The 16,052-nt window shown below is 39.9% G+C and overlaps 1 protein-coding gene across 17 annotated transcripts in view; it reads right to left on the minus strand.

Annotated features, from left to right (window-relative positions):
* Positions 1-16,052, minus strand: part of BAZ2B (bromodomain adjacent to zinc finger domain 2B) — a 413,209-nt gene that overhangs the window by 92,123 nt on the left and 305,034 nt on the right. For all 17 annotated transcript variants that reach the window (XM_089659801.1, XM_089659783.1, XM_089659815.1 and 14 more), the window contains one exon: positions 11,773-12,165. In XM_089659801.1, coding sequence (XP_089515927.1) covers positions 11,773-12,165 — 393 coding nt within the window. The remainder of the gene's footprint in view (positions 1-11,772; positions 12,166-16,052) is intronic.

Below are 16,052 nucleotides of genomic sequence, written 5' to 3' on the forward strand. Positions count from 1 at the left end.
TGCAAACTCCAGGTGGGTGTTGCCGTGGTTGGTATTTGAACCAACGACTCTAGTACTGCCAGGAGGAAGTGCTAACTATTTAGCCACTGTGCTACCCAGTAGTACCATCTTGGTATACTTTTTATCCTTTAACTAAACACTGTACGTGTACCATGGTACCCCACTGTAATAGGGCATAACCTTTTGGAATTTCAGTTCTTTACGTCAGCCTCAACCCTGGGGTGCCTTGGCAAAATGTCTAAAAATTGGCCAAAATTTGTATACAAGCAAGCGGGTGGATCACGCCTGTCTTTTAGTTTCACTAATCCACAGGTTTTCATTGTGCACCATTACGACCTTCTAGCCACCGGCATTCTGATAACCAATGACATCATCAGTTGATAAGGAGGATGCCAGCTGCCTGCACAGCATCCTAGTTTGACCCTCCCCTGCCCCTCTCCATCAGTGCTTAGGTCACATTAGCTCAGTGAGGGAGAAGAGAAACACTGTCATACCAGTACCAGTGTGCAAAAGTGTATTTGCTTTGGAAGAATAAATTACCTTTAATGTTGGGTGTCCTACATGTGTGGATGTTGCTGTATTATATAAAACTATTAGAATCGTTTTTCACATTTTAGAATGGGGTGCCCTTTTAACCAATAGCCACCCGGCCAATAGCCACCCGGCCAATAGCCGTTTGGCAGCCGGCAAAATGCTGTAGATTTCCGGGGTGGACGCCATATGGCATTCTCCCGGGCATGCACAGTTTACACGCTTGCAGAGCCGCGCAGCGGCGCGTTCTGTCACCGGCCGTGTACCTCGGACACGGCCGATGACAGATCTGAGTACTGGCCCCTGTTGCCGGTACCAAGTGACCTGCTGTGACCAATCACAGCAGGTCACATGACAGTTGTATACAATGGATGGCTTCATTCATGCCATCCATTGTAGTGTCTAGCTGTGAATGGTCACAGCGATCACATGCACATGTCATGTGATTAGCTGTGGCCAAATCACAGCTAAGCACAAAAAAAAAAAAAAAACCCTGAACGAATCGATGTCATTCAGGTAAATGCTTGCTTATAGCAAAGTAATTATTTGCTATAAGCAAATTGTGTGAAAAAAAAAATACTGATCACTTCCCCAAAGTAGTACAATGTTACTATGGTAAGATTGTACTACTTTGGACATAGTGAAATATGAAAAACAAATCTTAAAAAAAAAAAAAAAAATATGTAATAAAAAATTAAAATTAATAATAAAAAAAAATATATATATATATTTTTTTCATACTGTCACCAATCAGTGTCCCTGATCATCACCATGCCAGTTATATGATGACGCTGTACTGCACTGGTGACAGCATGTAAAAAAAAATAGTGAAAATAATTTTTTTAATTTTTTAATTTTCCGAAAAATTATGACAAAAAAAATACAACTTCAAAAAACTCGCCATGCCTCTTATGAAGTACGTCGGACTGTCTACTCTGCAAAAAGGGGTCATTTGGGGGATATCTGTACTATTCTGACATTCTTGGACCTCAAGAAATTAGATTGGCTGTCAGTACTTCAGGATTGATCAATATTCAGATCTATACCATAGTTTGTGAACTCTATAACCTTCCTACAAACTAAAAAATACATCCTAATTTGGGTTATTTTCACCAAAGACATGTAGCAGAATACATCTCGGCCTAAATTTATGAAGAACAATTATTTATTTGCAAACTTTTATAACAGAAACAAAAAAAAACGTTTTTTTTTCAAAATATTCGGGGTTTTTTTGTTCATTTAGCAACAAATAAAAACCCTGGCGGTGATTGAATACCACCAAAAGAAAGCTCTAGTTGTGTGAAGAAAATAATAAAATTTTAGTTTGGGTACAATGTTGTATGACCGCGCAATTGTCTTTCAAAGTGTGAGAGCGCTGAAACCTGAAAAATGGCCTGGGCAGGAAGGGGGTAAAAGTGCCGGGTATGGAAATGGTTAAAATTATGGACAGTCCTAAGGCACCGCATTTTAGAATGAGGTGCCTCGGGACTGTCCCTAATGTTAAAGGGTGCCTTGACTGAAAAAAGGTTGAGAAACATTGCTCTACATCACTAACCCTTCAATAAAGACTATTGAACAGAAATATTGCATTAATACCAAATATGTACACAATTTTTCTTGCCAGATCATCCAGTAGCCTGTTCACACATCCTAAATTAATTGCTGATGTCAGCAGTTTAAGTCGTATTGTATGTAGTAGCTATGTGTGGGTGTTTTTGCTACCAGGACAGTTAGGTCAGCATTAACCACTTCAAGTCAAGTCAAGTTCAAGTCAAGATAAAACAATATTTTGATGGTATTTATTCAACACTGGGATTTTTATTATTTTGTTATATAAATGAAAAAGACCAAAAATTTTGAAAAAAAAAGTGTTTTTCTTATAAAATTTTGTAAAAAAAAATCTTTCTTCATAAGTCTTGGTCAAAATGTATTCAGCTATCTTTTTGTTAAAATTTTTTTAAAAAAACCAAATCAGTTTATAAAAAAAAATTATAATTGTTCAAAATTTGTTTTTACGTTTTTATTTTTGGCAATATATTATTATGTATGTTTTTTTTTTTTACATACTGTCACCATAGTGACACTGTACTACTTGTGGGGGGTGATTTTTTTTTTTTTTTTTTTAACACTGATTGCTTTTACACCCATAAAGGGTGTAAAAGTAATAATTTCTATTTCTCTCTGGCAGCATTGCTGCAGCCACTGAGAAATACTGTGAGAGCTGTAATTGGTCACAGCATGTCACATGGTACAAAGCTATTGTGAATAGCCTTGTACCATGTGACCTCTGTGATCATTCACAGAATTCACAAGTAGTAAACAATGATGTCAGGAAGTGACATCTTGTTTATTGCTGTTCATGTGATCACTGATTGGCCACACAGTGGTCCTGTACATCGATCTGTGTCACCGGACACAGCGGGCACAGATCACAGCGCTGCATGCTCACAGGGAGCACACACAGGCAATGGATGCGGGGGGACGTTTAGAAACATCTCCCCGCATTGGCAACGCTCCCGTCTGGCTGTTTTTCGGCAATGGTCCGGACGGGAAGAGGTTAAAGTGTAGCTAAAGGCAAATTGTTTTTTTTGTTTTTTTTTAGTTTTGGATAGAGTGGAGGGATTACAAAACCTGTCACTTTCCATTGCTGTCTGTGTCCCATTAGAGAAGAGATTCACTATTTGTCCTGTTTAGCATTATCATCAAAGGTGAAAGCAAAAGAAAATTTGGGTTGACACGAAAACAGTAATTGAGAGGAAATCTTTCAATGGGGACACTGGCTCTGGTGAAACCACAGGATTCCCTCACTTTGGACGGATTTCCTCTCTCTTCCTGTTTTGGCTACGAGACAGGAAGTGAAGGGAAATCTCTCCTATGGGACACAGAGGAAAGCAAAAAAAAAGGACATTGGTTGTAGCCTTCCCTTACTCTATCCAAAATTTAAAAAAAAAAAGAAAAAGATTTTGCCTAGTTTAGTTAGTGCCTACCTTAGAGTTGACTCCAAGTAGTTATAACTGGAACAAATGAATGCAGCTCTGTAATCACTAACGCATCATTGAATTATTTTTTTCAAATGCAAGCAATGTAAGTACCACAAATATGCTAAGCAGCAGCCTCTTGTAGTCTACTGTACAGCACAGCTCGGAGAGGAAGGGGAAGAAGCAGCACAAACCCACATGGAAGAAAAATATATTTGAAATACAGGATATTTTAAAAATATTTTTCCCAAATATATTGTCATATATTTGAAATACTACAATTTTGGCCATATTCATAATTACTTTTTTATATGTTAAAAAAAATCTGAAGGATATATTTAAAAAATATATATTTTTAAAAATTTATTTTTTTTAAATATATTCTTCATATTTTTTTAAAATATAAAAAAGCCATTTTAACATATATTTTTACATATTTTGTATTTTTAAAGACATACAGTATATTTGAAATGTATTTTAAAAAATATTTTTCATATATTATGCAATAAAAACGCATTTCAACATGCAGTATATATGCAGCCCTTTGTTTAAATATATATATATTTATTGAAATATATTATAAATATATTGAATATGGCCAAAATTGTAGCATTTCAAATATATGTCAATATATTTGGGAAGAATATTTTTAAAATATATTTCAAATATGTTTTTCTTCCATATGGGAAGAACCAATAAGGTTTGCTACAATGCAAGGATGCTGACAGCAGAAAAGAGCAGAGTGATAGAGAGACAAGCTCAGTGTGCTGCTTCTCACCATCCAGTCACGAGGAGGGGTAGGGAGGGGGCCTGAAAGTGAAATTTGAGCAGAGAAAGATAGGATTCCTCTTCCCTGCCAGGTAGAATTGTTCTGTAAGGCAGAGCTGTGTAAATATCAGGACTGAATGGACAACAATATAAACTCTAAAACAGATCTGTGTATGAATTTCATCTGAGTATTCAGTTGTATTCCTGCAATTTAGCTTTAAAATGAAAAGACCAGGTGAATGACTGATGCCCCCTATAAAAAGGACTGCAGAATTTGTTGTCGCTTTATACATGAATAACAATTACTGAATCCGGCACTCCGAGGGCATCATCTCTAATTTCTTTTTTTTGTTAAAAAATGGATCATCCTACAAAAAGGCTGTCTTGTCTGTTTACTTTTAGGGTCACTTTCAAATACCTGCGGTGTCTTATCAACAAAATTCTGGGCATATTCACAAATACATGCAAATGATTCAGTCGTGGAGTGGTTTAAAAAGCCTTGTGTACCAAAGCAATTTTTTCATCTGCAGGCACCAGGTTTCCTGATGGGAGGCTATTGAAGGACACAGCGGGGATCTCACAGGCAGTGTAAAGGTAGCACACACAATTTCCAATGTCTTGCAGTGACATGGCTTCTTTTACATATGTATTTTGGAGAATTACGAGATGCCTTTCATGCTTGATCAACCTATAGTTCATATTTAGAGTTTGTCTTTTATAAGTCAAAGGCTGCTTATGAGGCCACAGAAAAATATAGTAACACAAAGCTGAAAGGGATTTGTCGGCCTGGCAATGGCCAATGGTAAGAAGATGGGAGAATGCAGCTGGATGAATGAGACACCATGACAGAGATTTAAAGTGTATCTATTGTGTATCTCTACCCAAAGATTCTTGTATCTTTTAGAGCAGTGGTCTCCAAACTGCGGCCCTTTACTTGCCTGTATGCAGCCCTTGGGGAACTGTTCCTCACACTGATACAAGGCATTATTCCTTCCACAGACACCAATGATGGAGCCCTACTCCTTCCACTGACACCAGTTAGGCATTTTCCCTTCCACCGACACCAATGATGGGGCACTATTCCTTCCACCGACACCAATGATGGGGCACTATTCCTTCCACTGACACCAATGAACAAAACTTTCACCTTCCACTGACACCAGAAATGGGGCACTATTCCTTCCACCAACACCAATGATGGGGCACTATTCTTCCCACTGACACTGGGGCATTTTCTTCACCAACTGGCCACAGTGCGGCCCTTCTAAAGTCTGATGGATAGTAAACTGGCCTTTTGTTTAGAAAGTTTGGAGACCCCTGTTTTAGAGTATGCAGGTGTTAGAACCTCTGTAAAAAAATTTTTTTGCTATCTGTGTCCCCACTGGGGAGAATTACTCTCGGTTTCTCATGGTGACTACTGCCACTGAACAGAAAGCGATGGGACTATTCAGTACTGTAACTTTTGCTGTCACCTGCATGCTCCATAGTTGTAAAGGACATCATCACCCTGCTGAAGTCCTCCCTGTGAAGCCCCTCTTTCCTTTAAGCTGCCCAGACAATTCCCTTTCTAGCACCCAGTGCCTGAAAACATGTTAGATTGAAAGCACTGTGCAATGCAGTCATGCCTGCGGTGCAAGGGATTTTGGAAAATAATTCATAAATTCAAGCAGTAAAAAAAGTATTTTAAAATACATTTACGTATATTTATTTTTTTAACTAAACGTCCTTCTTCAGGCACCAAAATCCCTTCTCCAATCCTTTCATACCCCTCACCCATTCATTGGTTGTAAATACAAAAATAATCCTCTGAAGCCTTTTAATAATCACCTAAATCCATTGTCTGTGAACAGTGCTTGCTCTGCTTCAGCAAGTTATGATCAGGGATCCAAAGCTGCAATCAATGCCCACTGATTGGTCGCCTCTTCCTGCATCTCTAATGTAACGAGGGACTCACATGTAAGGGTGACTCTGATGGGGACCCTGATGTAAGGGGTGACAGATGGGGACACTGATGTAAGGGGTGACTCTGATGAGGATACTGATGTAAGGGGTGACTCTGATGAGGATACTGATGTAAGGGATGTCTCTTATGGGGATACTGATGTGAGGGTCAACTGATGGGGACCCTGATGTAAGGGGTGACTCTGATGGAGACACTGATGTAAGGGGTGACTCTTATGGGGACACTGATGTGGACCCTGATGTAAGGGGTGACACTGATGGGGACCCTGTTGTAAGGGGTGACTCTGATGGGGATCCTGATGTAAGGGGTGACTCTGATGGGAACCCTGATGTAAGGGGTGACTATGATGGGGACACTGATGTAAGGGGTGACTCTGATGGGGACCCTGATGTAAGGGGTGACTCTGATGGGAATCCTGATGTAAGGGGTGACTATGATGGGGACACTGATGTAAGGGGTGACTCTGATGGGGACCCTGATGTAAGGGGTGACTCTTATGGGGACACTGATGTAAGGCAGGGCTCGACAAATCGCAGGACCCAGATCACCATGGTGACTAGAAATGGCATCCTGGCACCTGGGTTCACACACTGCCTCCCACTTACTTCAATAGGAAACCATGCCCCATAGGCTTCAATGGGAAATGAGTGCCCCTTAGAATAAAAATGGGAAATGCCTCCCAAAGACTTCAACGGGAAACCGCCTCTCATAGACTTCAACGGGAAAATGTCTCCCACAGACTTCAACGGGAAAACGCTTCCCATAGACTTCAACAGGAAAACGCCTCCTATAGGCTTCAATGGGAAAACGCCTCCCACAGACTTCATTGCAAAAACTCCTGTCAATAGCAATCCTAGGTGAACACTTATCTCCACATGCCACTCTACTCTATCACTTGCGACTCTGGAACACACTGCTACAAACTAGCACAGGACCCTTTTTATGATGACACTCAATATACAATGTGTGTGGATTGCATCTGTGTGAACCACTTTAATAGGAACACAAAATATCTAGCCTGTCACGCGAATCTGTGAGTTTAAAATTGAATTCAGAATTGTACATGTGTGAATCAGGGTGGCTCCATTCACACCTGGGCATTTTGGGATTTCAGGAGAATTGCTGTGAGCAATTTGCGGTGTGCAAAATGCAGGTTCAGGTGCCATTATTTTCAAAGGTGCCTAAAACGTAATGTGGTTTTGCTGTGATTGTTGCGTGGCAAATCGCATCTCCTGAAGTCCTGGGCGCTGACAACCTACTATGCTAAAAAAGAAACTAACTCCTAACTTTTTTTAGCTGGCTCCTAGATTCAAAGCATATTTGTCAAGCCTTGATGTAAGGGGTGACTTTGATGGGGACTCTGATTTAAGGGGTGACTGTGATGGGGACCCTGATGTAAGGGGTGACTGTGATGGAGACTCTGATTTAAGGGGTGACTGTGATGGGGACCCTGATGTAAGGGGTGACTCTGATGGGGACCCTGATGTAAAGGGAGACTTTAATGGGGACTCTGATGTAAGGGTGACTCTGATGGGGACACTGAGGTAAGGGGTGACTCTAATTTGGACTTTGATGTAAGGGGTGACTCTGATGAAGACACTGACGTAAGGGGTGACTCTAACAGGGACACTGATGTAAGGGGTGACTCTAATGGGGACACTGATGTAAGGGGTGACTGATGTAAAGGAGACTCTGAGGAGAAAGGTGCAGACTGAATTTTTTTTGTTCAACTTTATTTGTATTTTATTTTGCTTAGTGTACTGAAGTTCAGAATCGTATCACAGCGATTACAAAAAAGCTCCAAGTAAGGCTAAACCTAACTAATTTCATTCAATTCATTCATATAAATGTTATTCATTTATTTACAAAACTGATTTTTTTCTGGTGGCAAATATTTGTAAATTAAACAATGTGGCGCTTGTACTGAAAAGTTTGGAGACCCTGACATATATCAATTAGCTGCGCAGAATATTATATAGATGTGACGTGCACAGATATTGGAGCGTTTACCCACATAACCATGAAGGTTTTTCCTGGCTTTTTCACATCATGTAACTCCTGAGTTTTGTGTTAGTGGACCTGCACGACTGAGACAAGAAAAGACTCAACTCAATGCCTTCTTCCAGATCACGGGCTGTAACTTAATCTATTTCTGCCACAGCAAGGAAAATAAGATGTAACATCATCTCTCTAAGGAGACAAAAGCTATATACAAGGAAATAGGATTGTTCTGGGTAATAAACATCATCCTGAATGCTGGCGTCAGTAGGGTTAAACCCATGATAATCCTCTGCTATTTCTCCGCAATAAGAGATACAGAAAAAAAAAATATTCAATGCAATGCTGTGGGTGGATTTACACCGATCATATAACCCTTATTAAATCCTTTCAGTTTGTTCCATATTATAAATAACTTAACAAGCCTCAAAATGTATTTTTTAGAAATGCCCATTTCAGATAATTAAAGTTCCTTTTGGAATTTTCAGAGACTGGAAGAAAGTGGCGAGCAGCAGAGTTCTTGTATGAGACACTTTGATAAAGAAGGACCATTGTTTGTGAAACGTCCCTGTAACAGATTGTATTTAAGCAATAGTATGCTCATGTGTCATAGCACTATCTTAGAGTAATTAAATGTGAATGATTAGGTTGTGCCTCCCCCAAATTGATCAAAATAAATCAAGTATTTCCACATATGTAAATATATATGCATATATCAGAATTCAAAGAACAATAATACATACTAAATCAAAGTTAATGCAAGCAAGTGTAGTCTCTCCTTGTGACGGGAGTCACTTTGGGTGGGGGGCCCATGGAACCCAGCTCACTTTGGAGAGGTGGGGAGACCCCTATCTCAGCTCCCCATATCCCTCTTATGTGTAAATCACCCTGTGCCTGTTAGGGGTACAGGGTGATCTTTCCTAATATTGTGTAGATATGTTTAGGAGATAGGTGGGGGTTGTGGATTGTTTAATGCCATGTGGTTGCATCCCATTGTTCTATTGTATGTCTTGCTTGGGAGCAAACTATTATGGGATGTATGTGTTTATGAGTATTGGCTTGGTGGGGGGGGGGGTGTCTCCAGCAGCCCTCCCACCTGATGGGACTGTCTGTTGGTGTGTCTCTTGTTAATAAATGTAGATTGCCCCGCCCTGAGTCATTATGCAGGGAGAGGGGATTGTTCCCTTGAGTGTATATATCTTGTATCTGTTAAAATAAACCAATCTACTCTGGTTTACTTCAAGACTGGTGTCGTCTAGTCTTATATGGTCTGCTGTGGTGTCTGTTGTCGGTGTTCGGACAGGGAAGCGGTATTCTAACAGAAGCAGGGGCGGACTGACCATTTGGAAACTCGGGCAATGCCCGAGGGCCCGGGGTCAGTAGGGGGCCCCATGAGATGTCCCTGGTACCTTTTTCATAGGCTTTTTGAGTTTGGGCAAGGACACAGGGGCCCCATGATCCCCTATCGCCCGGGGGCCCCATGAGTTGTCAGTCTGCCCCTGAACAGAAGTACTCAGCGCACTGACTATTTCTTTCTGTATAGTGGTTATAAAATCACAAACTGAATCCACCCTTTGTGTCAATACTTCATGCATTTGCACAGTGACTCTAACCACCATTCACATATGCACTCACCTCCAAAATTGTCAATTCTCAGGTCAAATTACGCTTTCCCCACCCTGGGGTTAAATACAGACTCCAACTCAATGCAACTCCTTTTTAGCTCCTCCTTCTACTGCTGTATGTGGTGGTGTACACTGCTTGCAGGTTTTTAGGTGTATGGCCCTTTAAATTTGCAGGGTTCTCCCTACAAGTAAGCTCATACAACAAAGGATGTCCTCATAGTGTAGTATATATAAAACTCCCTTTGATAAAAATGCTTTGCACTTACATCCAAGCAAAATTCCAAAGCCTATGGTTAAAAAAAACAAGGCCGCGGCTCGTGTCACTTCGGCACTCGACCCCACCCAACGCGTGTCGTCACAGTTACGTGAATTCCTCTGGGAGTTTTACATATACTATGAGGACATCCTATGTTATATGGACTTACTTGCAGGGAGAATCATGCAAATTTAAAGGTCTAGAAACCTGGAAGCAGTGTACACCACCAGATATAGCAGTAGGAGGAGCAGCTGAAAAGGAGCTGCACTGGATTGGAGTCTGTAATTAACCCCAGTGTGGGGAAAGCGTGATTTGACCTGAGGATTGACAGGTCAATTTTGGAGGTGAGTGCATATGTGAATGGTGGTGGGAGTCACTGTGCAAATACATGAAGTATTACCACAAAGGGTGGATTCATCTTGTATTTTTATAACCACTATACATGAAGAAATAGTAATAAGAGAAAACGCTTGCACAAACTTGATTTATTATGTATTATTTGTTTTTTGAATTTTGATATATGTACAAATGTGGAAATACTTGATTTATTTTGATCACATTGAGGTAGGTGCAACAAAATTATTCGGTGTACTTATTTTTAGATTGTGGGAACGTGATTATTTGTTTGCTGCCACCTGGTTATATATTTATTTACTTACCGGTATTTAATATTCAGTACACCTTATCCCTTACTATACATATATGAATTAATATAGGTATTTAAATAGGTAGTGCGAGATTACATTATACATATTATCTTAGAGTAATGTCTACCTATCCTAAAGCCGCCTATTTCAAACTTTTTACCCTTGAAGAACCTGTACATACATTTTGAGGCTACAGAGAACCCCTGAAAATTTTTCTGATCTACAGCTTATGCTTTGTTACAATAATCAGTGAGTTGTAAATTTAATAATGAAATAATACATAATAAATATTACCTCTTTAATGTGAAATGTGGACTTACTTTGGTGTTCAGTAAAATTAAATTGTGACATGTGGAATACTAAAATGTGTTCTGGATGTAAAGCCATCAGGATATTTAAAGAAAATAATTACAGGATAAATGTCTCAAGCATTTGCCCAGCTGTAATAAACTGTCCATGTATTTTTCTATTATGATTATCTTCTATGATCGTCAGCTCCATCTAGTGGCCATAATGCGGTATTTTCCTGAAATATCTCAATCAAGAAAATTCTGTATTATGCCAACTTAACTGAGCATTATGTTACACAAAATATGAGGAAATTTTGTTATGGCGGAGTGATTGTTTGTGACATTGGTCCAGCATTTTTTTATTTTGTTATAAATAGACCCCTTAGTGTTTTACAGATACATGTCTAAATCACTAATAGGTGCATGGTAGTCTCTCCCAATCTTCAGTTTTGATTTGGCAGTAGAATTTTAAATACCATAAATTATTTTAGGAATATAAACTGCATAAAGGTTATTGGAAACAGTAAGTGTAGGTCACATTTTGGTATTGTGCCAATACCTATACTGTAATTCCACTTTCACTCTGCTACTCAGCACATGCAATATCATCTGATCAGCAACTGCAATATTATTTCCTTCGAAAAGGTACATATTCCAAAGTGAACCTGTGCTTTGCCCAACCGACTTATAAACAAAATAGTACTCATCACTTTTACCCTTTTAATCCTCAGGTCGCTGGGCTGTGGGCTGGGGTCTTCGGAGGTATTTTTGTTCCCTGTTTTCTGTCCGTCAGAAGGGAGGGTTCCGAGTTTTAAACTGGCTTCTTTGCCGGGCTGAGTGAGTAAAGTAGAGGGCTTCACGGCAGAGACCAGTCCAGTACATTGTATCACACTTGTGTGTTTGTTCACAGCCTCTTCCTTGGCCTGAGAGTTTTGGAATATAAAGGGAAGTTGCTGGGATAAAACCTGAGGGTACTTCTGCTGGGGCTGGATTGGAGAGCGGGCCTGGTGATCCGGAAGAAGAGGTAACTGCTGGTGTGCTCGCTTCTCCTGCAACTTCTCTGTTTGGCTTCCATCAGGTTTCAGGTCTTTAATGTTATGGATTAGCACCTGGGAACAGAAAAGTTCAAAGTTATATATCCTTTAAAAGACTGTGACTACAATTAGGGCCTGTGTTAAAGGGCTTTGGGATTGTGTCAATGGCATTAGTTTGACATCAGAAATGTTACTAAGATCATTTAAAATGAAATTGCATGTTCTCCCTGTGCCTGAGTGGGTTTCCTCCGGGTACTCCGGTTTCCTCCAACCCTCTAAAGACATGCTGGTAGGTTAATTGGCTCCTGTCTAAATTGGCCCTAATATGTGTATGTATGAATACAAGTTAGGGACCTTAGATTGTACGCCCCTTGAGGGTTAGGGACTGATGTGAATGTACAATATACAGTATATGTTGTGGCAGTGTGGTATCCTTCCACAGTGAAAAAAAAGGTTATAACCAAGGATTCTCAACTATATAGGTTGAGGGGCTCCAGGCAGTGCTCTTAATGCAGAGGAAACTGGTTTGTCAGTTTCCTCGTTGGTTTGTAAAGCCCGTTTTGGGACGCAAGCCACATAACCCCCCTGCACGCCGATGTCAGTGCCATCTTAGAAACAGTCCTAGTTGACAGCAGCCTCTCTTCAGTGCTAATGTTGTCATCATATTGATTGTGAGACATCAACCTGAGTGAAGGGTGGATTCTAGCACTGAAAGATCCTGAGACCGTTTCATGGGAAGCACATATGCTTTTCAATGTGCTGAAAAATAATTTTTAACGTCTCTATGCCAGTTTTTGATGGCTTTTACCACAATGGATAGACTTCCTTAGAGGAGAGCTTCCATATAGGATAAAGTTCAATTATTGACATAGTATTAAAAAAATAAAATAAATAATAATAATAATTAAAAAAAAAAAAATATATATATATATATAGATAGATAAATATACAGTTGTGTTCAAAATAATAGAAGTCAGATATCACTAACCTGATCAATCACTGTTTTTGGTAGAAATGATATGTCTACATGGCAAATAATTTACTAGCAGGTGTAATAGAGTAATAGAAATTCCAACAGACCCAACAGTCATGACAAGCATGCTGCTGATTCTGTGTAATTGAATCACTAATTGAAAGGGGCATGTTCAAAATAATAGCAGTGTGGAGTTCTATTAGTGAGGTCATTCATTCTTTAAAAAACAGGTGGCAATTATTGCCCCTATTTAAGGAAGGAAGGCAGCAAATGTTGTACATGCTGGTTACAGTGCATTTCTCTCTGAAATTCTGAGGAAAATGGGTCGTTCCAGACATTGTTCAGAAGAACAGCGTACCTTGATTAAAACGTTGATTGGAGAGGGGAAAACATATAAAGAAGTGCAGAAAATGATAGGCTGCTCAGCTAAAATGATCGCAAATGCTTTAAAATGGCAACCAAAACCCGAAAGATGTGGAAGAAAGCAAAAAACTACCATTCGAATGGATAGAAGAATAGTCAAAATGACAAGGACTCAGCCAACAATCAGCTCCAGGAAGATCAAAGAAGGTGTAAAGTTACCTGTGAGTACTGTTACAATTAGAAGACGCCTATGTAAAGCCAAGATATCTGCAAGAAGCCCCCACAAAGTCCCACTGTTGAAAAAAAGACGTGCTGAAAAGGTTACAATTTGCCAAAGAGCACATTGACTGGTCTAAAGAGAAATGGCGCAACATTTTGTGGACTAATGAAAGTAAGATTGTTCTTTTGGGGTCTAGGGGCCGGAGACAGTTTGTCAGACGACCCCCAAACACTGAATTCAAGCCACAGGACACTGTGAAGGCAGTGAAGCATGGTTGGGCAAGCATCATGATATGGGGATGTTTCTCATACTACGGTGTTGGGCCTATTTATCGCATACCAGGGATCATGGATCAGTTTTAATACATCAGAGTACTTGAAGAGGTCATGCTGCCTTATGCTGAAGAGGAAATGCCCTTGAAATGGATGTTCCAACAAGAAACGACCCCAAACACACCAGTAAACGTGCAACATCTTGGTTGCAGACCAACAAGATTGACATTAAGGAGTGGCCAGCCCAATCCCCGGATCTTAATCCAATAGAAAACTTGTGGGGTGACATCAAAAATGCAGTTTCTGAGGCAAAACCAAGAAATAGAGAAGAACTGTGGAATGTAGTCCAATCATCCTAGGCTGGAATACCTGTTCACAGGTGCCAGAAGTTGGTTGACTCCATGCAACACAGATGTACAGCAGTTCTCAGAAACAGTGCTTATACAACTAAATGTTCATTAAGTGATTCAAAGGAAAGCAAAATCTTCAAACATTTTTCAGTTTATATAGTAAATGTTTGAGTTTGTAAAGAAGAATACAAACACTGCTATTTTTTGAACAGTCTAATATTCACTTTTCTTCAATTTTTTTTAGAGGAACAACACAAATTTGATATATTTTTCTTCATGTTTTGATTTGGAATAGAATGTGTAGTGTTCCCAATGCATTTGTGTGTATGGAAATAAAGATTTTGAGCTTTATTCACTTTTTTCAACACACTGCTATTATTTTGAACACAACTGTGTGTGTGTCTGGCAAAAGTGATAGTTACAGGGCTTGGAGCTAATCCTTTACCACTGCGGTAGGTGCCTACATAAAAATAAAGAACCTGTTGCTGTAACTGCTTCAATGACATTAGCAGAGGTTACGCATTCATTTGTATGTAGCTTACTTGAAAGCTTACTTGAAACTACATATCCATCTAAAACTTACAATAGACCTTGCAATCTTTCAATCTCTTTTAGATTTACCAAACTATAAGGATTTATCTAAACTATCAAATTATTTTGTAGCCAGTCATGAAGGCTCTTCCTGTTCTTAGTGGTTGGTAGATAGATAGAAGATTATATAGTAAGATTGCTTTCTCTATTTCACTTCTGAGTGAACAGCGTTGTCACCATGTTAAAGGAAGTGGTAATAAAACTATGTTATAGAGAGGGTTTAGAAAATATAATTGCTGTGTTAAAGCTGATTTCAGGTTTGGTTTTAATTTCAAGGTTATATTTTTCTAGCTTGGACCAAAGTAAGTATGCACATTCTCTACCTGTGGGATCCCTGTGAAAGCTGGAAATCAATGGAGTAGTCACTGCTACTATAGCAATTACCACAGTATTCCAGGTCCTGTGCTGCCAATCAAAGGCTGGGAAAAATGCAAAACCTTTCTCCATTGGACAAGAAAGAGATTGTAACTGCCTATTCAACTCTTTTAATCAGACAATGATTTGCATTCAATGAGAAACATGCAATTCTTTCTCTCAATGGCAGCTGTGGCGAGCGAGTGACCCCCTGTGGATACTATGCAGGAGAGTAGTCGTTTACCATTGGATCTGGAAGACCATGTTGAGCAACAACAGTGATTTTAGCTTCCACAGGAACCCCACAGCTTCCACAGGGATCCCACAGCTTCCACAGGAACACCACAGCTTCCACAGGGATCCCACAGCTTCCACAGGAACCCCACAGCTTTCACATGGATCCCACAGCTTCCACAAAAATCCCACAGCTTCCACAGGGATCCCACAGCTCCCACAGAGATCCCACAGCTTCCACAGGAACCCCACAGCTTCCACAGGGATCCCACAGCGTCCACAAGGATCCCACAGCTTCCACAGGGATCCCGCAGCTTCCACAGGAACCCCACAGCTTCCACAGGAACCCCACAGCTTCCACAGGGATCCCACCTGTGGGATCTCTGTGGAAGCTGGCAATAAGCATATTAGTCATTGTTGTGCTTACTTATGTTGGTCCAAGCTAGACCAATGTAACTATGCAATACAAACCATACCTTTAAGTCAGTTGTAATGATAGTGCCAGGCTGCAGTGTAAATGTCATTTCTGACTTAACACAAAAAAGATACAGGAAAAAATGACTATGAGGGCCTGCATATATGTTTCTGCAAGGTTTACTTCACTT

This window comes from Staurois parvus, unplaced genomic scaffold (genome assembly GCF_062004578.1).
Source record: "Staurois parvus isolate SC_StPar_1 unplaced genomic scaffold, SC_StPar_1.0 ptg000031l, whole genome shotgun sequence".
In the NCBI taxonomy this organism is placed as follows: Eukaryota; Metazoa; Chordata; class Amphibia; order Anura; family Ranidae; genus Staurois; species Staurois parvus.